The sequence below is a fragment of the Salmo salar genome, chromosome 17 (assembly GCF_965601325.2).
Source record: "Salmo salar chromosome 17, fSalSal1, whole genome shotgun sequence".
Lineage (NCBI taxonomy): Eukaryota > Metazoa > Chordata > Actinopteri > Salmoniformes > Salmonidae > Salmo > Salmo salar.
The window spans coordinates 67,706,619-67,729,547 of NC_138307.1; the positions used below are offsets into that span (position 1 = coordinate 67,706,619).

At 41.4% G+C, this 22,929-nt stretch overlaps 2 protein-coding genes across 2 annotated transcripts in view; one reads left to right on the forward strand and one right to left on the reverse strand.

Annotated features, from left to right (window-relative positions):
• LOC106576554 (protein O-mannosyl-transferase TMTC2) overlaps positions 1-15,090 on the forward strand; it is a 90,352-nt gene extending 75,262 nt beyond the window's left edge. Inside the window, exons 10-12 of the mRNA XM_045700032.2 lie at positions 1-104; positions 6,193-6,256; positions 13,454-15,090. The exon at positions 1-104 is cut by the window's left edge and continues 11 nt beyond it. Coding sequence (XP_045555988.1) covers positions 1-104; positions 6,193-6,256; positions 13,454-13,636 — 351 coding nt within the window. The 3' untranslated portion in view covers positions 13,637-15,090. The remainder of the gene's footprint in view (positions 105-6,192; positions 6,257-13,453) is intronic.
• Positions 15,091-17,110: 2,020 nt separating this feature from the next.
• Positions 17,111-21,061, reverse strand: LOC123728255 (protein mono-ADP-ribosyltransferase PARP11). Its single transcript, XM_045700039.2, has 8 exons — positions 20,954-21,061; positions 20,732-20,866; positions 20,398-20,518; positions 20,186-20,270; positions 19,922-19,985; positions 19,508-19,638; positions 18,094-18,245; positions 17,111-17,985 (listed from the first exon to the last, which is right to left on the reverse strand). Exons 2-8 carry the CDS (start codon positions 20,864-20,866, stop codon positions 17,687-17,689), a joined length of 987 nt encoding a protein of 328 aa, XP_045555995.2. The 5' UTR covers positions 20,954-21,061; the 3' UTR covers positions 17,111-17,686.
• Between the last annotated feature and the right edge of the window lie 1,868 nt (positions 21,062-22,929).

A 22,929-nucleotide genomic window follows, 5' to 3' on the forward strand; every position in this document is an offset into this window, starting at 1 on the left:
CTGGAGCAGTCTCGTCTGGCGGAGGCAGCAGAGATGGCAGAGAGAGCTGCAGATCTGGACAGCTCAGAGTTTGACGTGGTCTTCAGCGCCGCTCACATGCTCAGGTGGGTGTGACAGTGTATCAAAACGTTATTAGTGTTTAAAGAGTGCCTGGCATTTTCGCAAATGCTGCCCAATCATACTTTAACGAGCATCAATCAAATGTGTTTATAAAGCCCTTTTTAAATCCGCAGTTGTCACAAGGTGCTTGGCAGTAAACTGGCCTAGACTCCAAAGAGCAAGCAGAATTAGAAGCATATTGGGCAGGAACAACTCTCTATAAATAAGAAACCTAGAGAGGTATCAGGCTCTGAGAGGAAGCCCAACCTCACTACAGTAAAATAACAGAAAATACTCTACTGCATTTCCTTACAGTACTGTAGGTCTTCAGCGCATGTAGAATTTCTGTTGGATGTATTCAGATGTCTTATTCATGAAAATAGCAGGTGCCTCTGAAGGTTATTTCCTCGGTGATGGAGAGTTGGTTGCCAAGGCATTTCATCATTCACGACTTAATCAATATTGCATTGTGCCCGCTAACCCACTCAGACACTTCAGATCTGACGTTTAATAAGATAATGGCAGTTTGCATGGAAACGGTCCATTTTAAGTCGTTTGTGTATGGTTCAACTGGTTTTATAGTATATATACAACACATGGAAACGGTCCATTTTAAGTCGTTTGTGTATGGTTCAACTGGTTTTATAGTATATATACAACACATGGAAACGGTCCATTTTAAGTTGTTTGTGTATGGTTCAACTGGTTTTATAGTATATATACAACACATGGAAACGGTCCATTTTAAGTCGTTTGTGTATGGTTCAACTGGTTTTATATAGTACATATACAACACATGGAAACGGTCCATTTTAAGTCGTTTGTGTATGGTTCAACTGGTTTTATAGTACATATACAACACATGGAAACGGTCCATTTTAAGTCGTTTGTGTATGGTTCAACTGGTTTTATAGTATATATACAACACATGGAAACGGTCCATTTTAAGTCGTTTGTGTATGGTTCAACTGGTTTTATAGTATATATACAACACATGGAAACGGTCCATTTTAAGTCGTTTGTGTATGGTTCAACTGGTTTTATAGTATATATACACAACACATGGAAACGGTCCATTTTAAGTCGTTTGTGTATGGTTCAACTGGTTTTATAGTATATATACAACACATGGAAACGGTCCATTTTAAGTCGTTTGTGTATGGTTCAACTGGTTTTATAGTTAATATACAACACATGGAAACGGTCCATTTTAAGTTGTTTGTGTATGGTTCAACTGGTTTTATAGTTAATATACAACACATGGAAACGGTCCATTTTAAGTCGTTTGTGTATGGTTCAACTGGTTTTATAGTATATATACAACACATGGAAACGGTCCATTTTAAGTCGTTTGTGTATGGTTCAACTGGTTTTATAGTATATATACAACACATGGAAACGGTCCATTTTAAGTCGTTTGTGTATGGTTCAACTGGTTTTATAGTATATATACAACACATGGAAACGGTCCATTTTAAGTCGTTTGTGTATGGTTCAACTGGTTTTATAGTATATATACAACACATGGAAACGGTCCATTTTAAGTCGTTTGTGTATGGTTCAACTGGTTTTATAGTACATATACAACACATGGAAACGGTCCATTTTAAGTCGTTTGTGTATGGTTCAACTGGTTTTATATTATATATACAACACATGGAAACGGTCCATTTTAAGTCGTTTGTGTATGGTTCAACTGGTTTTATATTATATATACAACACATGGAAACGGTCCATTTTAAGTCGTTTGTGTATGGTTCAACTGGTTTTATAGTATATATACAACACATGGAAATGGTCCATTTTAAGTCGTTTGTGTATGGTTCAACTGGTTTTATAGTATATATACAACACATGGAAACGGTCCATTTTAAGTCGTTTGTGTATGGTTCAACTGGTTTTATAGTACATATACAACACATGGAAACGGTCCATTTTAAGTCATTTGTGTATGGTTCAACTGGTTTTATAGTATATACACAACACATGGAAACGGTCCATTTTAAGTCGTTTGTGTATGGTTCAACTGGTTTTATAGTATATATACAACACATGGAAACGGTCCATTTTAAGTCGTTTGTGTATGGTTCAACTGGTTTTATAGTACATATACAACACATGGAAACGGTCCATTTTAAGTCGTTTGTGTATGGTTCAACTGGTTTTATAGTATATATACAACACATGGAAACGGTCCATTTTAAGTCGTTTGTGTATGGTTCAACTGGTTTTATAGTATATATACAACACATGGAAACGGTCCATTTTAAGTCGTTTGTGTATGGTTCAACTGGTTTTATAGTATATATACAACACATGGAAATGGTCCATTTTAAGTCGTTTGTGTATGGTTCAACTGGTTTTATAGTATATACACAACACATGGAAATGGTCCATTTTAAGTCATTTGTGTATGGTTCAACTGGTTTTATAGTATATATACAACACATGGAAACGGTCCATTTTAAGTCGTTTGTGTATGGTTCAACTGGTTTTATATTATATATACAACACATGGAAACGGTCCATTTTAAGTCATTTGTGTATGGTTCAACTGGTTTTATAGTATATATACAACACATGGAAACGGTCCATTTTAAGTCGTTTGTGTATGGTTCAACTGGTTTTATAGTATATATACAACACATGGAAACGGTCCATTTTAAGTCGTTTGTGTATGGTTCAACTGGTTTTATAGTATATATACAACACATGGAAACGGTCCATTTTAAGTCGTTTGTGTATGGTTCAACTGGTTTTATAGTATATATACAACACATGGAAACGGTCCATTTTAAGTCGTTTGTGTATGGTTCAACTGGTTTTATAGTACATATACAACACATGGAAACGGTCCATTTTAAGTCGTTTGTGTATGGTTCAACTGGTTTTATAGTTAATATACAACACATGGAAACGGTCCATTTTAAGTCGTTTGTGTATGGTTCAACTGGTTTTATAGTATATATACAACACATGGAAACGGTCCATTTTAAGTCATTTGTGTATGGTTCAACTGGTTTTATAGTATATATACAACACATGGAAACGGTCCATTTTAAGTCGTTTGTGTATGGTTCAACTGGTTTTATAGTATATATACAACACATGGAAACGGTCCATTTTAAGTCGTTTGTGTATGGTTCAACTGGTTTTATAGTACATATACAACACATGGAAACAGCAGTTGTCGTATTGATTCATGCTAGTGACGTTTCAATCCAGGGCTTGTAAAGAAACCCAGGCATACCTCGGGAGAATTTCCCATTCGGCTTGGCAAGTGTGAGCACAGACAGCACATACGTTTTATACGTTTGAAATAGGGGACTGCAAATCCTCTCGACTCACTGCAACTCGAGGAAGTATTGGAAACGACGTCTCTTAATTCCTTTTTGCTCTACATATCTGGAAAAGTAATTGAAGCTACAGCATCCTTCATCCAAAGTGTAGTGCTGCGGAGGATTTGACAGTTATAAGTCGACTGCTCAGCAAGGGTAGCGCTGCTTGGATACGGAGAGTGAAAACGGAGAGACAAATCATCATATTCTGGCCCTCTTAGATATAAGCCTACTGCATCGAGGAAAAAACACCATGACATATTCACTCAACTAATCCTGTAATACGACACTCTTATGGCTGTGCTGAGACATTCTGATGCAGACCTGTCTTTGGGTGTATTAATGCTGGTCAAAATGCACCTCTTACTCTCTGTTCTGTACGGCAAATAAATAACTATTTGACACTTTGGATGTGTCGTGTCTTTGGCTATGCTGGATTAAGTGATATGACATGCTATTCTATAAAATAATTTATCTGTAATTAATATTACCTGATTAAGCTAATCAGGTAAATAATTAACTACAAAGTCGGGGCACCACAAAATAATGTTTATAGGGCTGTTATCTTCCGAATAGACTGTTAAAGACCTAGTAATCTTTTACATCAATAGCAGTCAATATTCAATCGTCACCTTATTTAGTCTCATCTGAAAGTTATAAATTCTTGGTTATCTTCACGAACCCTGGCTAACAAGTTGAATCACTAATACAAAATTTGGTTAAATTATTTATTTACTAAATACCTAAATAATCACACAGAATTACATATACACAGAATGTATCATACATTGATTACAAATTATGTCATAAAGGAAAACGTCCCTAGTGGACAGAACAGATATGACGGCTGGTTACACAAAAAATGGGGGTTGGGTTTTGAATGAAAGAGCAGGAAGACTGAGGAACAAAGGGAGAAGCTATGTTTCTATCGGGCCGTAGGCAGCTACTCTATCGTAAATACAGTATCTTATGCAATCTAAATAACCGCCCATTTGGAAAAGGAAAATGCAATAAATATTTACTCTGAGCTGCGTTTCGATCGGTTGGTCGTAGATGGGAGGCCGGGTTGTCCTTTGAAGAATGTCTGGTGGTAGAATGGATACTTGGTAGTACCGTCGTCGTGTGGTAGAACACATACTCTGTCCGTCCTCTCCTAGCCCACGTCTACAGTTGCTGCGCAAACACAACGGCTAGGAGGTATCACTTCTTTAGTGAATAAGAGTTCAAAGTTCATACCAAGTTGCCATGCTATATTCTGGCTGGTATAGTCAAAATTCATCCTTCCGGCGTGTAGGTCGTCACCTTCACATTGAAATTCGATGCTAATTTCGTTAGGTTCTTGCTGAGGTTGGCTTAGTTCTGTAGGTGGTCTTTGTCCTTTCAACGTGGGGATGGTAAGTCCTCACGTTCTTGGAACAGGAAGTTACATTTTCGTAAAGGGGTTTATATAGGATTGGGAGAGAGGGCCGTATTTCATAGTTTACACCCAGTGTCTGTTCACATGGGCGGGGCCACTGAGTTGAGCATAGTTCACTCATGAAAACCAATTCTCTCATTTAGGAGCTAAAATTACATTTCATCTTTTAACAAATAGTTTCATATTTAAACATTTAAATTGCACAACAATTCCATGTGAATCTGATAACTAGAATGTGTAGACTTTCCAAGATACAGTTTATGTCATCCTATCATCAGTAATCATGTCTCAGACGCCAACTGATCTGACATCATATTCATTAAGTACCAACGCATATTTTCAACTGGTTGGATTACCCAAATATGGTTCCGCTTCCCACCTTTTGATGTCACCAGACTCTCTATGTTAATAAGGGATTTTCAATAGTCACATCGGTAGAGAGAGGAAAAAGGGGAAAGGTATTCGTGGGGGTCATAAACCTCCCCCATCAGGCCAACATCATGACAGATGCTACCAAATGATTGTCAACATCAAGCATTAGACTGGGAAAACGTACTTTGTTGTTCCAAAACTCAGTGACCATTTGTCTTCATCCAGACCGTAGTAGTGGTTTGCCATATCCTTGTGCACCCTATGGCTCTTTTTGACAGAGACCAATAGGGTAGCACCAGGTTTGGAGCCGTGAAAATCAAAGTCAAAGTCCTTTCCTGTTGCGCAGTTTCAGCGTTTCCTTCTCTTTGAAGAATTTTTCAAAGCCAAGCTCCAGATTCTCCCAACATTGTAGATTGTGTAGATTCTCTCAGATGCAGTGGGAAACACCAGCGCCTTCGAAAAGTTGACAAGAGCAAGGAGTAAATGAAAGACGTTGAATGGATCTGAAGAGTCAGGCATGAACTTGATATGAATGGAATGATGAAGCACTACTAGCTAGTATTCCCAAGGCAGACTTTCCTTTATGCAAAGTCAATAGAGACATATTTCCCTGAGTCATCCACCTTATGAATATGTCTAGAAAGACGTCTGCCTTTAGCTAATTAGCGTTAACATATTAAGTGCAGTTAGTATCAGAAATATATGCAGCATAGTGTTTCGGAGTCATTTGAGGGAGTATTTTTCAGCATCAAAGTGCCATCAGGATCTCAATACTTTATGGGCAATATTCAGTTATAATGAAAGAATGTTTCTCTATCCAATACAGAACTCCTTCTGCCACCATGTCATGATAATACTGTCAGACTCTGTGTAAGCCATGTGTAATAACGACCTCTATTGCCCTTCCTCCTCTTGCCCTGCCTCTCTCCCTCCCTCATCTCTGTATTTCACTATCTCCCTCTCCAGACAGGCCAGTCTAAACAAGGCAGCAGAGCGGCATTATGAGCGCGCGGCATACCTCAGACCAGACGTGAGTACCATGGCCCAATGAGCCTTTCTTACTCAAACTGATGGACATGTGCGCACACACACACATACACACACTCCACCATTACACACAATCAGCCCTAGTCCGCCATGGCTGCTCCATCAATGCCTCCCATTGTCTGTTAGAACCAGAGAGCAGGATCTGGGTCTCTGTGATTCTATGGTTAGAGATGAAGGTAGATCTCTCTCTCTCTCTCTCTCTCTCTCTCTCTGCAGCGCATCAATCAGTCCCTTCAAAGGGAGTGGACGCGTGGTGGAGTGCTATGAGAGAGAGGGTAATATAGAGTCATAAGGACGTGTGTTTTAGACAGGAGTGGATGAGGTCTCCCCTGGTCATTTGCCATGCTCACTGACTTATGCACCATTTTGAGTCACGAGAGTTAGCTTGGAGGCTGTTTGAAGTCTGGAGAGTTAGCTGGAGGTTGTTTGAAGTCTGGAGAGTTAGCTTGGAGGCTGTTTGAAGTCTGGAGAGTTAGCTGGAGGTTGTTTGGAGTCTGGAGAGTTAGCTGGAGGTTGTTTGAAGTCTGGAGAGTTAGCTGGAGGTTGTTTGGAGTCTGGAGAGTTAGCTGGAGGTTGTTTGGAGTCTGGAGAGTTAGCTGGAGGTTGTTTGGAGTCTGGAGAGTTAGCTGGAGGTTGTTTGGAGTCTGGAGAGTTAGCTGGAGGTTGTTTGGAGTCTGGAGAGTTAGCTGGAGGTTGTTTGGAGTCTGGAGAGTTAGCTGGAGGTTGTTTGGAGTCTGGAGAGTTAGCTGGAGGTTGTTTGGAGTCTGGAGAGTTAGCTGGAGGTTGTTTGGAGTCTGGAGAGTTAGCTGGAGGTTGTTTGGAGTCTGGAGAGTTAGCTGGAGGTTGTTTGGAGTCTGGAGAGTTAGCTGGAGGTTGTTTGAAGTCTGGAGAGTTAGCTGGAGGTTGTTTGGAGTCTGGAGAGTTAGCTGGAGGTTGTTTGGAGTCTGGAGAGTTAGCTGGAGGTTGTTTGGAGTCTGGAGAGTTAGCTGGAGGTTGTTTGGAGTCTGGAGAGTTAGCTGGAGGTTGTTTGGAGTCTGGAGAGTTAGCTGGAGGTTGTTTGGAGTCTGGAGAGTTAGCTGGAGGTTGTTTGGAGTCTGGAGAGTTAGCTGGAGGTTGTTTGGAGTCTGGAGAGTTAGCTGGAGGCTGTTTGGAGTCTGGAGAGTTAACTGGAGGTTGTTTGGAGTCTGGAGAGTTAGCTGGAGGTTGTTTGGAGTCTGGAGAGTTAGCTGGAGGCTGTTTGGAGTCTGGAGAGTTAGCTGGAGGCTGTTTGGAGTCTAGAGAGTTAGCTGGAGGCTGTTTGGAGTCTGGAGAGTTAGCTGGAGGTTGTTTGGAGTCTGGAGAGTTAGCTGGAGGCTGTTTGGAGTCTCATCTTTTGTCATTGTTTTATTTAACCCTTATTTTACCAGTTAAGTTGACTGAGAACACATTCTCATTTACAGCAGCGACCTGGGGAATAGTTACGGTGAATAACCAATTGGAAGTCAATGGAGGGACTGGGTAGGCTGTGTTATTCGTTTACCAGCCATTTTGGAGGGGGTTTTCATAGGGGATTTAAGTTGATATCCTCAGACAGTAAGTCTTTGTAGAAATGGTAAGTGCAACAGCTGTCCTTGGCACACACTCTTTCAATTGTTTCCTATAAAATCATCTTGTCTGTATGTCAGTATGTCTGTGTGTCCTTCACAATCAGTTAGTCTGTAACAGAAGTTAGTCGGTATGTCCATGTCTCGGTGTCCTTCACAATCAGTTAGTCTGTAACAGAAGTTAGTCGGTATGTCCGTGTCTCGGTGTCCTTCACAATCAGTTAGTCTGTAACAGAAGTTAGTCGGTATGTCCATGTCTCGGTGTCCTTCACAATCAGTTAGTCTGTAACAGAAGTTAGTCGGTATGTCCATGTCTCGGTGTCCTTCACAACAGTTAGTCTGTAACAGAAGTTAGTCGGTATGTCCGTGTCTCGGTGTCCTTCACAATCAGTTTGTCTGTAACAGAAGTTAGTCGGTATGTCCATGTCTCGGTGTCCTTCACAACAGTTAGTCTGTAACAGAAGTTAGTCGGTATGTCCGTGTCTCGGTGTCCTTCACAATCAGTTAGTCTGTAACAGAAGTTAGTCGGTATGTCTGTGTCTCGGTGTCCTTCACAATCAGTTTGTCTGTAACAGAAGTTAGTCGGTATGTCCGTGTCTCGGTGTCCTTCACAATCAGTTAGTCTGTAACAGAAGTTAGTCGGTATGTCCGTGTCTCGGTGTCCTTCACAATCAGTTTGTCTGTAACAGAAGTTAGTCGGTATGTCCGTGTCTCGGTGTCCTTCACAATCAGTTAGTCTGTAACAGAAGTTAGTCGGTATATCCATGTCTCGGTGTCCTTCACAACAGTTAGTCTGTAACAGAAGTTAGTCGGTATGTCCATGTCTCGGTGTCCTTCAAAACAGTTAGTCTGTAACAGAAGTTAGTCAGTATGTCCTTGTCTCGGTGTCCTTCACAATCAGTTAGTCTGTAACAGAAGTTAGTCGGTATGTCCATGTCTCGGTGTCCTTCACAATCAGTTAGTCTGTAACAGAAGTTAGTCGGTATGTCCATGTCTCGGTGTCCTTCACAACAGTTAGTCTGTAACAGAAGTTAGTCGGTATGTCCGTGTCTCGGTGTCCTTCACAATCAGTTTGTCTGTAACAGAAGTTAGTCGGTATGTCCGTGTCTCGGTGTCCTTCACAACAGTTAGTCTGTAACAGAAGTTAGTCGGTATGTCCGTGTCTCGGTGTCCTTCACAATCAGTTAGTCTGTAACAGAAGTTAGTCGGTATGTCCGTGTCTCGGTGTCCTTCACAATCAGTTAGTCTGTAACAGAAGTTAGTCGGTATATCCATGTCTCGGTGTCCTTCACAACAGTTAGTCTGTAACAGAAGTTAGTCGGTATGTCCATGTCTCGGTGTCCTTCAAAACAGTTAGTCTGTAACAGAAGTTAGTCGGTATGTCCATGTCTCGGTGTCCTTCACAACAGTTAGTCTGTAACAGAAGTTAGTCGGTATGTCCGTGTCTCGGTGTCATTCACAACAGTTAGTCTGTAACAGAAGTTAGTCGGTATGTCCGTGTCTCGGTGTCCTTCACAATCAGTTAGTCTGTAACAGAAGTTAGTCGGTATGTCCGTGTCTCGGTGTCCTTCACAACAGTTAGTCTGTAACAGAAGTTAGTCGGTATGTCCGTGTCTCGGTGTCCTTCACAATCAGTTAGTCTGTAACAGAAGTTAGTCGGTATGTCCATGTCTCGGTGTCCTTCACAACAGTTAGTCTGTAACAGAAGTTAGTCGGTATGTCCATGTCTCGGTGTCTTTCACAACAGTTAGTCTGTAACAGAAGTTAGTCGGTATGTCCGTGTCTCGGTGTCCTTCACAATAGTTAGTCTGTAACAGAAGTTAGTCGGTATGTCCGTGTCTCGGTGTCCTTCACAACAGTTAGTCTGTAACAGAAGTTAGTCGGTATGTCCGTGTCTCGGTGTCCTTCACAACAGTTCCCAGTCAGACAGTTGTATTTATTATTCTGTGTAATTCACAGAAAGGCCAAGGTCCTCTAATCTACACTCTCCAACAAGTCAAGGGCTTACACTCAGTCATTTGTCGGAAGTAAAGAGCCTCTTGTCTTTGACATTTCGCTGTGCGTGTCTGCTTAGCAAATGTCAAGTCCTCAAATATCAACTTAATCCAAAAGGGTTTCGGGTCATGAAAAATTCAACATCTGTGGCCAGACGTGCTGGGAAAGACAATTTGTCAAAGGAGTGTGCCTTCCAGAAAAAACGAAAAACTTCAGAGTGCAACAGAGGATGACGGACAGAATTACCACATGTCCTAATTCCTAATGGACCGTTAGGTTTGACTGCATTTGTGTTACGTTTTCTCTGTTCCTTAAACTATTCACAACTGCAAAGTTACTATCCCTAAACGCAGTACATACATTGTAGTTTCAAATAGAGTGTGATTAATGTGACAATGCCCATATATATTATCAGCTTTAGATTTGAATCTGTTAACTTAAGTCTCTGTTCCAATCATCAGTTCCGTACATTTCCTCTGTGTAGAGCGAGTAGCGAGTGGGCCTATGGAAAACATATCGGAGTTGAATCGTGGAGCTCATGTCCATAACAGTGTGGTAATAGGCAGCTCAACCACCACCTGCTGAGAAAGACCATACTGTATGTTGGGGAAATGGTGGGCAGCTTTTGCTGGGTTAAACAGAGGTCAGTTTGACTCTGAGGGTGCCACAATTAAATCATTGTTGACCGTATACAGTGGTTACAATTTCTGGTTAGGCAGTTGATATTGAGTTTACTGAATTACTATGCGATGCAACACTGTTGAGTTCAGGACACTTTCATTTCAATTCAGTTAGCTTTCTCCATAGTGCAAATCAAATTCCAAATTGAATGGAATTTAGATTGAAAATTATACTGTGGATATCCATTTTGAGGCAATGCTATGTCCCGTGTGGCTCCGTTGGTAGAGCATGTTGTTTGCATGCCAGGGTTGTGGGTTCAATTCCCACGGGGGACCAGTACAAAAAAATGTATGAACTCACTACTGTTAGTCACTCTGGATAAGAGCGTTTGCTAAATTTCTCAAATGCAAATGTAAAGAATGATATCACTGAGACTTGCCAAAATAACCAAGGTCAACAGCTACTGTCATCCTTGGGTAAAGGTTTTGTTTGGCTGTGTTTGGACCTGACCAGCCCCACCACTTTATTCACCGTCTCAGCTTTAAGAGGGAGCGATCGCTGGCATGGGTTTCTGGCTCCAGTGAGTGTACACATGTAAACAGATGACCCTGTAATGATGTAGACTGTCTGGGGTGTCTCCTGTGTCTCACCCAGGGCGCTGTTTACAATGCTAGAGGACGTTAATCTATCTCCACCAGCCTCTGTTTGCTCAGCCTATAGAGAGCCATGGTGTCTCCTGACCTGGAGTAGGAAGTTAACAGCCAAAGCAGAGTTTGGTTTCTACTGGTTTCAGTGGACAGTTTTGGTTCCAAGTGGCCTTGATGTTGTGTCTGGGTTCTTTATGAAGCCCTGTCTGGAAAGGAATAGGGCAAAGACTAGTTAGTGCTACAGTACAGATGCCTTATTGGTCTCTGGAGTTGTTCAAGTATGCTCAAGAGAGAGTCAAACTTTGTACAAATAGAAAACTCACAGTAAAAGGTAACCACCTAAAGAGGCGGGTAAACTCCTATCTGGGGGAAAAAAACTTTAGTTGCATCTCAACTCCTTCAACCCTGACCCCATGGTCGGGTTCACAGGCGTGTGAAAATGTCCGGTCTGGAGGGTGCTGGAGAGCCAGAGGTGAGACTGGGATCTGGGTGTGTTTGCGGTGGCATACTGTAGGGCTCCGGAGCCCAGGCTAGAGATCCCTTCCCTCCATACTCAGTTACGACTAGGTGGTTTCACTTGGCCACATCAAAGGGCCATTTAATTAAATAGCACCCTTAAAAACATACACAATGTACATGTGTTCACTTTCACTAATACACAAACACTCACACACAGGTACGTGTGCATACACACACCTACACACACGTGCGCATACACACATGCACACTCATGCACACACATGCGCACACACACAAACACACCGACTAGCGTATAAGTTCCTGGTGAGAACTGTAGCTCAAGACAAAATGAGTAACCTGCTCTGTTCCTATTAGCTGAGCTTAGTTGACGGCTGGAGAGACAGACTTTTATGGAACGATGAGCTTCAAGGCATATTGGCGTAACCCTCTTTTAACTCTGCGGAAAGAGACCAAAGTTGGAACTGAGTACAATTGAGCCGAATATCATCTGAATATGAGATTTCATACTGTACCATGCAAGACATCTCTGCGTCCAGTAACATCCTCTGTCATATAACCCTTCCTTCATACTGTACCATGCAAGACATCTCTGCGTCCAGTAACATCCTCTCTGTCATGTAACCCTTCCTTCATACTGTATCTTCAACAAGTTCTACTTTATGTGAAATATACTGCTCTGTACTCTTCACAACATGGCATCCAGCCCAACACAGACATCAAAACAATCTGTACTCCAAACTTTTTATTAATGACCTCAAAGGTCATTGCACCACAGCTCCGTCAAGGTAAAAACTCTTTCTGAAGTCGGACCAGCTACTGCGAGGTCAAACGGGATCATTTAACGGCCATTTAATTAACTCAGCTTCAAGTCAAGTTAACAAAGCCTCGCTCTTAATCCATAGCAAAAAGCTGGCAGGTCTCCTGTAAAACATCTTGCATATGAGACTCTGCATTAAATAGAGGTCTTATGGGAGGGTGAATTTGAAAGAGTTTGCCATCAGTTGAATTCAAGGACATGTACTGTCTGAGACTACCTGATCGCTATACTGCATCTAGACCTATCCAGTAGGGTTATCACGATGGAAAACAAAGCAGATTAAACTATTTGGTCTTTTTTTTTAAATGACTGTATGTAACATTGTGTGCTATAGCTTAGAAAAGAAACATGATTCTGGGTGACAACAACTATTTTCCTCAAGAAATTAAGTCTGCTTCATGCAGGGGTGCAACTTAAGTTTTAGAAGTGGGGGGGACATAATTATAATATCAACATTTTTTATTCGGATAAACACTCCAAAAAGCATACCCCGACCGCTTGGAGGCATCCGCATGGTCCTAAAGTACATCGTTGCCTTATTTTGTATCACATTCCAATTATAAAACGGGGGGGGGACAAAAAGGCAATTTCAGAATATGGGGGAGACGTGTCCCCCGTCCCCAGTGAAAGTTGTACCCCTGGCTTCATGTTTTGTTTCCTTGTCACGATACCATTGAATTTTGTGATACTGGTACCGTGACAACCTTACTATCCAGACAAACAGTCTATACTGCATCTAGACCTATCCATCGTAGAAGAGAGCCTCCCACTCCTTAGGGACTTGGCTAACATCATTATCAATGTTAACCCGGCATGACATAAACACTTGGCATTTGAGAAACCTCCGGAAACCACAAACATCAACAAGAGTGTGACCCCACCAGCCATTAACCACATTCTTTTGAGCAACAGCAATATCTTTCTAAAGACTTCATTTTGTCAGAGCGTCACTTAATCCACAGTGTAACACGCAAATGTTAATCAAGTCCCTCTCCCTTTTCTCTCTCCATCATTCCCTTGGTCTCCCTCTCTCCCAGTATCCGGCGGCCTTGATGAATCTGGGCGCCATCCTCCACCTGAATGGGCGGCTGCCTGAGGCGGAGACCAACTACCTGCGGGCGCTGCAGCTCAAGCCTGATGACGTCATCACCCAGTCCAACCTGCGCAAGCTGTGGAACATCATGGAGAGGCAGGGTCTGAGGACCACGCAGGGGCCTTGAACCCTCAAAGACACAGGAAACCAAGAAATTGCCCCAAGTGAGGTCCCCTTAATAGGAGTGAAGGACCTAAAAAGAGGCTGGAAACCCCAGGAATGGAGCAAATAGAGGCCAGGGGATTGGTGTGCCTCAGGGATGAATACCGAGGCCAACCCAATCTGTTTGAGATCAGTAGTCTCATTGGAACGGTAGTAAGGGAAGCGTATAAACCGAGTGACCAGAGGCCTGAGGGTTTCTAGGGTCGATATGACGACCTGAGCTGGGTCGAAGGACAGTCGAGTCACATCAGGATGGGAGAGGTTAGCTACACTAGTCAACACGGCAAGGATGACAACTCTTGGCTACTCAGAGGCAGCCTTACTGAGGTCACAGTGCAAGGACTGGGATAGTCCTCATTAGACAACAAAAAACATTCCTAAGACGAAAGCTGATGAGTTACGTGATGACTCGTATCTCTGGGCCCATTTTAATTTATTTACTTTAATTGAAAACCTCCATCCGAGACCTGTGTGTTTACCGAATCACTTAATTTGAGTTAGGATGTGACTACGGAACAGAAGTCATAATTCTACTCCGTTTGATGATGTCATGAGGTCTTTGGGGGCCAAACGTTGTACTTGCTGTTGGTGCACGATAAACAAGTTGGCCTGAATATTTGCGTTACATACAGGATAGTACGATCTGGGTTTAATGCTGATTGCACATAAAGTTGCCCTGCGCTTATCATGACAAGTGATAAATTCAAGAACTATTTCCAGTCAAACCCATATTTTGAGTCAAATAAGACAAAACTACAAATGATTCCATCAAGGATGCCAACATATCCAAGGCACAACATTTATTCACGCCCAACAGTAGATATTTTTAGACTGTGCTAAAGGTGTACATTGTCTTATGTATCAGGATATCCAGCAGACAAGTTCTTCCTGATGCATGTTATGTATTTTATTGTAATATAATTAAGAAGTTTTATTTCATTTCATGTGATCAGAAGATTATTAACTTATTGATTTGTGTTTACTGTCTGTGTCAACACCAACACTGTGCCCACACAGACAGACAGACAGACAGACAGACAGACAGACAGACAGAGACACACACACACACACACACACACACACACACACACACACACACACACACACACACACACACACACACACACACACACACACACACAGGTTGATCTAATTCTATAGAAACAACAAGTGGGGTTCTTAAGCAATGTGTCCCTGCTCAGGGATATCAGGTGGTGTGCTACTGTCAGCCAGGCTCTCCAATCAGTGAAAGAGTTTACTAATTGATGGTAAGAGTTGTTGTTTTTTAAAGATGGTTGTGTGTGTTTAAATGATGGGGGATTTGTAGCTTTTTGTCTTGTTCATTATTATATAATTCATGTTAATTATGTTCCCTGTATTCCATAATAAAAAGACACCTTCAGACCTTGAGTGGGTTAATTCATTGTGGCGTCATCAGATTTTGTCTAGAGATTTAACATTTCACATCTACATTTTATAGAAAGGACATCCATTTCAAAGTCTTCATTTGAGTTGGTCCCAATAGATACTGGAATTCTGTCTAAAACTGTTAAAATCTTCTGACTTCATAGGGAGGGGAATCTTGTGAATAATTTAGTAATACATCTCTCCATCTACACTTCTCTTGCCTACTCTTGGTTTCCATGGAGACCTCTTGACAGAGAGGTGAGAGTTAGGGTTGAGTGGAGATGATTCCTATCTCATCCATTTTAGAGAACATCCTTTGGTGTGTTAGTTTGAGAGTATACATGCAGCTCTTCAAAATATGACAATATGTTGACAAACACACACACACAAATGCAACTCTGAACACAGAAAGTATACAAATCCATGTGAAAGCAAACTAATGATGAGGACTACTTTTTTGGGGACAATCCCAATTTCTGCCAGGACTTGAGCTACTGACGAATCAGACGAAGATCAAAAGGGGATTATGATAAAGCCCCTGACTCTGAACACACCAGGGTGTAAATATTTAACAGGGTATGACTGAGTCAGGAGACACTGCCATTAGGAGTGATCGAGTCAGACTGAGAGACACTGACTGCCATTAGGAGTGATCGAGTCAGACAGAGACACTGACTGCCATTAGGAGTGATCGAGTCAGACAGAGACACTGACTGCCATTAGGAGTGATCGAGTCAGACAGAGACACTGACTGCCATTAGGAGTGATAGAGTCAGACTGAGAGACACTGACTGCCATTAGGAGTGATAGATTCAGACTGAGAGACACTGCCATTAGGAGTGATAGGGTAGGTACATGGAATAGGGGAACATTACATATGTATTATCTATTGTGTAACATCATACCTTTGAAGGAGCGAAGGATCTCGATTGAGGGTTAGCGTTGTGGCTTAGTCCACCTTTAACACTTTTCATCAACATTGACTGGGACATATAAGGTATCTGAGCTATAGCCCTTTTCCATGGGAAAACATTTAGCTAAAGTTCAAGACTGAAAGGCAATATGGGTAGGAAGTGGAGGCCAAGAAAAAACAAACGAGCTGAAAAAAAGTCATCAAAATATCAGATACAGCTAGTAGCCCAGCTAGTAGCCCTAACACACACAAAATAGTGTCTTCAAAGTGATAAACTATTCCGAGTAACATGAAAGTGTCTCCTGACCCCTGTAGAGAGAGGAAATAGAGTGGTTTAGTTCTCAGTGTGGCTCCATCTCAATGTGAATCTGTGTTTCCCAGGTTACGTGAGTTCAGCAGCCAATGAGGAAGTGCTTTGATGCACTCTCTTCCTCCTGTCCGTGTGGCTGACCTCACTATGTGAGGACCGGAGGAGCCATTTCTAGTCCAACAGCAGTTCAAACACAGCAGCAAAAACTGTCTGGTAATGTAGAAACTAGGATCCTGTTCAAGGTGAATGTCATGCTGAATGCCATGCTGCATCGACACTGATCAATTGAGGGACGGTTTCCCGGACACAGATTAAACCTAGTCCTGGACTGAAAAGCATCTTCAATGGAAATTCTCCATTTACATAGGTTTTCAGTCCAGGACAAGGTTTATCTGGGTTTATCTGGGAAACCTGCCCTGATTGTTTTAGGAACTACAAACTCAAACCCTTTCAGAAGAGGTTGTATTTCAGATGTTTCTATACTTCCATGCTTGTTCCAATGAGAACAGAAATAATTTGTTATCGCCTCGTTTAAACAGAGGTATCCTAACATTCACTAAATTCATTTTTGTGTGATATTTGTTTCTATGTAGCTTGTTGTGATGAAATGCAAGGCTTGATTTTGTTTAAACTGTGTGCATACTATTTAAGTAAACATTTAGGAAATGGTTTGAACTCAAATAAATGTTGTGGTTTAGTCACAGTGAAAACTTTGAATTATAATTTACAAAACACTGAAGTGATTTCAAGGACCAATTCAGAGTGAAATATGCAAAATAGAAAACAAAACCAAAATTCAAATGGACATGTCCAATTCATTCAAAGTTTTAATTCTATTCCAGTACAGCGGAGTGACTGCCCTGAGTTGACAGAAATCGAGCACTTTAGCATCTCATCTTCAATCATGGAAAGGGGCCTACAGGTGCGCATCAAGGTCAACAGCGACCTCTACTGCCAGTGCTCTGAAAATCTTTTTTTACTCGGCCACAACCTTTCCTACTGTAGACTAACTAGTCTGGCTAACACCTAACTTTCAAAGTCCTCCTGCATCAGCGTCTGGAATGGCTCTTCGATGTTGTCGGCACAATGCGTCGATAACGAAGGGGGCTGTGCTGACTTGTTGGTCCTCCTTGTCTTTCTCACTCAAACACCCACACTCAGCCCCCGAGCGCTGCCCTATTCCGACACCACCGCAATAGCCTATTACACAATCCATCGTGATAGAAATTATTTCCATTGAGAATGGACCACTGTTTAAAACAACAGTGAATAGAAATTGCATTAATTTGAATGCAAAATGTCCATTCAACCTAGTCCAATGACAGGCTTACAGTTCATATTGCACATGGCAACTCATTGTAGGTCACTCGGTCTCCATCTTTATTTCAATAGTACTGAATTAAGTACTCTGGGTATATCTGATTGGGATCAAATATGACAAAAATTCTGGGATACATGACATTGTCCACACAACTGTCATGGAAGTTGATAGCACTTTTGTTATCAGGCTTGAGGAAATCTGTCTTTCCCAGTGTAGTTTTCCCAACTATCACCTTGCACAGAAACATAGTTTTGGTCTTTTGGCTACTGAAGCCTTGTGGTGCCTCACCAAACAGAGGTACTGGGTCAGTGTTCCATGGACTGTACTTATCTGCATATGATGCAAATCTTGCAAAGTAGGTTCCTACATAAAAGGAAGAAGAGGGGTAATAATGGGGTTACTGTACCAGAGAGATTATTCCTGCTGTCATACATACTATATTCATTTATAGCCTGTTTCATCATCACTTACCTTTTCCAAAAACATGGCCGTTGATACCAGCTAACCTGTTGTCAAAATTGTATGTACAAATTGAGTGTACGTTGCTGACTTTTGTTCCATGAAACAGCTTCTCCTCCTTGACCTCCGTAACACCTTGAATCCTTCCCAACTGAATCTTTTTCCTTTAAAAAGAGAATCACCATGGTTGTAAAAAAGGCCTTCCTGCTCCTCTCCTCTCTACATAACTCCCCTCACAGTCCCTTCAGTTTCCCTTCAGTCCCGTTAGTTTGGCTGCTCAGCCTTCCTAAATGATCCCTCACCCATCATAGAACTGCCATTCGCAACCAATATGAGCGCTTGGAAATGCGCATCTGGACACTGCACCCGCCCACTCAGGTCAGAGTGTTACCGTTGTCCCGTTGTCCGAAAGAAGAAGACGCATGTTTCTGACGACTTTTAGTTGTCGACAGTAACACGAATGTCTGAATGTTGTGCGTGTATCGAAATGCAGGGGGTTTATTAGGGGTTTTACATGCTGTGTAAGTTAAACATTTTTATTTAACCTTCTTTTAACTAGGCAAGACAGTTAAGAACAAATTCTTATTTACATTGACGGCCTACCCCGGCCAAACACTAACCCGGACGCCGCTGGGCCAATTGTGCGGCACCCTATGGAACTCCCAATCACGGCCAATTGTGATACAGCCTGGAATCGAACCAAGATCTGTAGTGACGCCTCTAGCACTGAGATGCAGTGCCACTCGGGAGCCCCCCCAAAAAATAGTTAACTACCACTAATTACTTCCTGTTACTTTGATAGCTTTAAGACGTGTTCTACTGTATGGCTGTTACTATTCTTTAATGTTCGAGTTGCCAATACTGCTTTGCCTATTGTTTATCATATGTAGTATTATTCCGTACAGCCATAAGTGTTATGGCATTGGTTGCACAAGTACTTTTGCAGAAGTGGTTTAATTGTTGTATTGGTAAACAGTCTTTTGCATGCACACGCTACCACAGCGTTTTCCATAGTGGCTTCAACATCATGTTCTAACCGGACAGCACTATAGAGGACAGAACCAAAGCAATCAGTTAAGTATATAGTGGGTGAGGGCATACCAGCCAACCGTTTTCATGTGGTCCTTCTAGACGGATTTAGTGACCAACAGTTTTTTACATGGTCCGTTATTTCTCCGGATTTAGCGACCAATAGTTTTTACATTGTCCGTCATTTCTCCGGATTTAGTGACCAACAGTTTTTTACATGGTCCGTCATTTCTCCGGATTTAGCGACCAATAGTTTTTACAATGGTCAATACAATACCAATAGTGATAGAATACCACCAAATTAGATAGGAAATGTATACTGTACTACATCCATCTATTTCTGGAGAAATGATAATAATATTATGATGCTGATGATGTAAATTAGAATTATTCTTACCTACAGTAAAATTCCCAGAGGTCCAGGTTCTGTATTCTACAGATGGATTTGATGCGTCTGTCTAGTTCCCCATCCTTTAAGCAGCCTGCCACATAATTATATTCAGCTGTGTCTCTCTTCAGACAGAACACCTATGGGTTAATGATGGAAATGAAATCATACTCAGATTACAAACAAACTCAGGATAAGTGATAAGTAAACAAACGTTATATTATTGCAGAATAATCGACTCTAAGGTTTGAATATATACTAGATACTACGTCTAACATCTGATGTGATTGAGTTGCCCTTTAGACGATCTAATTTTCCACTGGACATATATTGCTTTGTGTTCCCAAATCAATAAAAAAGAGATTACAAAATCTGATATGTAGAACATTTGTTTTCGTTTTATAACTTTATTTTAATCTGCACCTGATAGGGGTATTTGGGGTCCACCGCTTCCCAGTGTGTGGGCACTGAACTAACACAAGAGCATCTAAAAGAGAAACATAATAAACAATTTCATGTTAAAAGAAACCAAGCCACCAGTGAGTTGGTTTCACTTTCATTTCTCAGTAAGTGAGAGTATGTGTTGCCTAAAGGTGGAGCAATACATTTCAGAGACATGTTTGATCTGGATCCATTCCATAACTTATTGAACCCCAGTGATCACAATTGACAAATCTAAAGTTTCACCTTCCATTATTCCCAGTTTCGTGAGTCTTGTTGGATCGTTTGATTCGCCTCTGCTTCCTTGTTTTGATGTCAGTCAGAACCATCTCTGCAAATCAAATAGTCAGTGCTATCAGTTCACAACATAAAACCTTTGATGTGAAAATAACTTCTAAAAAAAATATTGCATGATATTATTGTGGATACAGGTTGATAGTAAGGAATCAAGTAAATACCAGCAAAATCCAGCTTGTTGATGCCTCTGGATGTGGATATCTGTAACACTCCTTTTGGATTTCTTGTATAATACCTTTCAATGTCCTCACTGGTCAGAGAATGTCCTTCCATTTGATCATTCTGAAAGAAAAATACAATTTATGAGACAAAGCAAAGTCTGAAAGATGTAAGAGTTGGACCACTGGGCACAGACGTCAATTCAACGTCTATTCCAAGTTGGCTCAACGTCATCTCATTGAAATTATGTGGATACTATTTTGACTCAACCAGTGTGTGTGTGTGTGGGGGGGGGCTAGTATGAGATTAGCTCTAGACTGACAAAGAGACAGCTACCTCAAACATGTGCCACGTTCCCCTTTCGTCCAGGTAGAACCAATGCCATGGATTTGTTTTGTAATCTGTCATAACAGGCATGTCTGAGGTGTCCATGTCCTCAACTTCTGAACTGCTGTCTGATTGAGTCCACATCTACATCAGGACACACACACATATCTTATTTACTGAAACACCACTGAAATTTGGCTTGATAAAATACTAGGGAAAATGTTACTTTACCTTCTCCTGAGGTTTTGTTTTGTAGTAAAGGTGAATGGTACTGTAGCTATCCAAGATTAGCCTGCCACTCCTGATCTGGTTCAGCACTGCTTGAAAATGCTGTAGTAACATCACCAGTCAAACCACACCCTCTTAAAGGAGGACGTCCTTGTCTGAAAGTCTGGTGTATGACGCTCACCTGTGGATTAAAATAAATCAGCTTTTTAGATGGAACGTCTGAGTCACCAATAAAGTTGACGTCAGACTTGTTTTGCATATACAGTTGAAGGTTTACATACACCTTAGCCAAATACATTTAAACTCAGTTTCACAATTCCTGACATTTAATCCTAGTAAAAATTCCCTGTCTTAGGTCAGTTAGGATCAACACTTTATTTTAAGAATGTGAAATGTCAGAATAATAGTAGAGAGAATGATTTATTTCAGCTTTGATTTATTTCATCACATTCCCAGTGGGTCTGAAGTTTACATACACTCAATTAGTATTTGGTAGCGTTGCCTTTAAATTGTTTAACTTGGGTCAAACGTTTTGGGTAGCCTTCCACAAGCTTCCCACAATAAGCTGGGTTAATTTTGGCCCATTCCTCCTGACAGAGCTGGTGTAACGGAGTCAGGTTTGTAGGCCTCCTTGCTTGCACTCACCTTCTCAGTTCTGCACACAAATGTTCTATATGATTGAGGTCAGGGCTTTTTGATGGCTACTCCAATACCTTGACTTTGTTGTCCTTAAGCCATTTTGACACAACTTTGGAAGTATGCTTGGGGTCATTGTCCATTTGGAAGACCCATTTGTTACCAAGCTTTAACTTCCTGACTGATGTCTTGAGATGTTGCTTCAATATATCCACATAATGGTCCTTCATCACGATGCCATCTATTTTGTGAAGTGCACCAGTCCCTCCTGCAGCAAAGCACACCCACAACATGATGCTGCCACCCCCATGCGTCACGGTTGGGATGGTGTTCTTTGGCTTGCAAGCATCCCCCTTTTTCCTCCAAATGTAACGATGGTCATTATGGCCAAACAGCTCTATTTTTGTTTCATCAGACCAGAGGACATTTCTCCAAAAAGTACGATCTTTGTCCCCATGTGCAGTTGCAAACTGTAGTCTGGCTTTTTTATGGCGGTTTTGGAGCAGTGGCTTCTTCCTTGCTGAGCGGCCTTTCAGGTTATGTCAATATAGGACTCGTTTTACTGTGGATATAGATACTTTTGTACCAGTTTCCTCCAGCATCTTCACAAGGACCTTTGCTGTTGTTCTGGGATTGATTTGCACTTTTCGCACCAAAATACGTTCATCTCTAGGAGACAGAATGCGTCTCCTTCCTGAGCAGTATGACAGCTGCGTTGTCCCATGGTGTTTATACTTGCATACTATTGTTTGTACAGATGACCGTGGTACCTTCAGGCATTTGGAAATTACTCCCAAGGATGAACCAAACTTGTGGAGGTCTACAATTTTTTTTCTGAGGTCTTGGTTGATTTCTTTTGATTTTCCCATGATGTCAAGCAAAGAGTGAGTTTGAAGGTAGGCCTTGAAATACATCCACAGGTACACCTCCAATTGACAATGATGTCAATTAGCCTATCAGAAGCTTCTAAAGCCATGACATAATTTTCTGGAATGTTCCAAGCTGTTTAAATGCACAGTCAACTTAGTGAATGTAAACTTCTGACCCACTGGAATTGTGATACAGTGAATTATAAGTGAAATAATCTGTCTGTAAACAATTGTTGGAAAAATTACTTGGGTCATGCACAAAGTAGATGTCCTAACCGACTTGCCAAAACTATAGTTTGTTAACAAGAAATTTGTGGTGTGGTTGAAAAACAAGGTTTAATGACTCCAACCTAAGTGTATGAAAACTTTCGACTTCAACTGTATGCCATATAAAACGTAGGTCCTTTCTTCATTTTGTTGTCACTGGTCCATGATGTTCCAGTCAAGACTGGAGGAACTCACTCATTCTGCTAG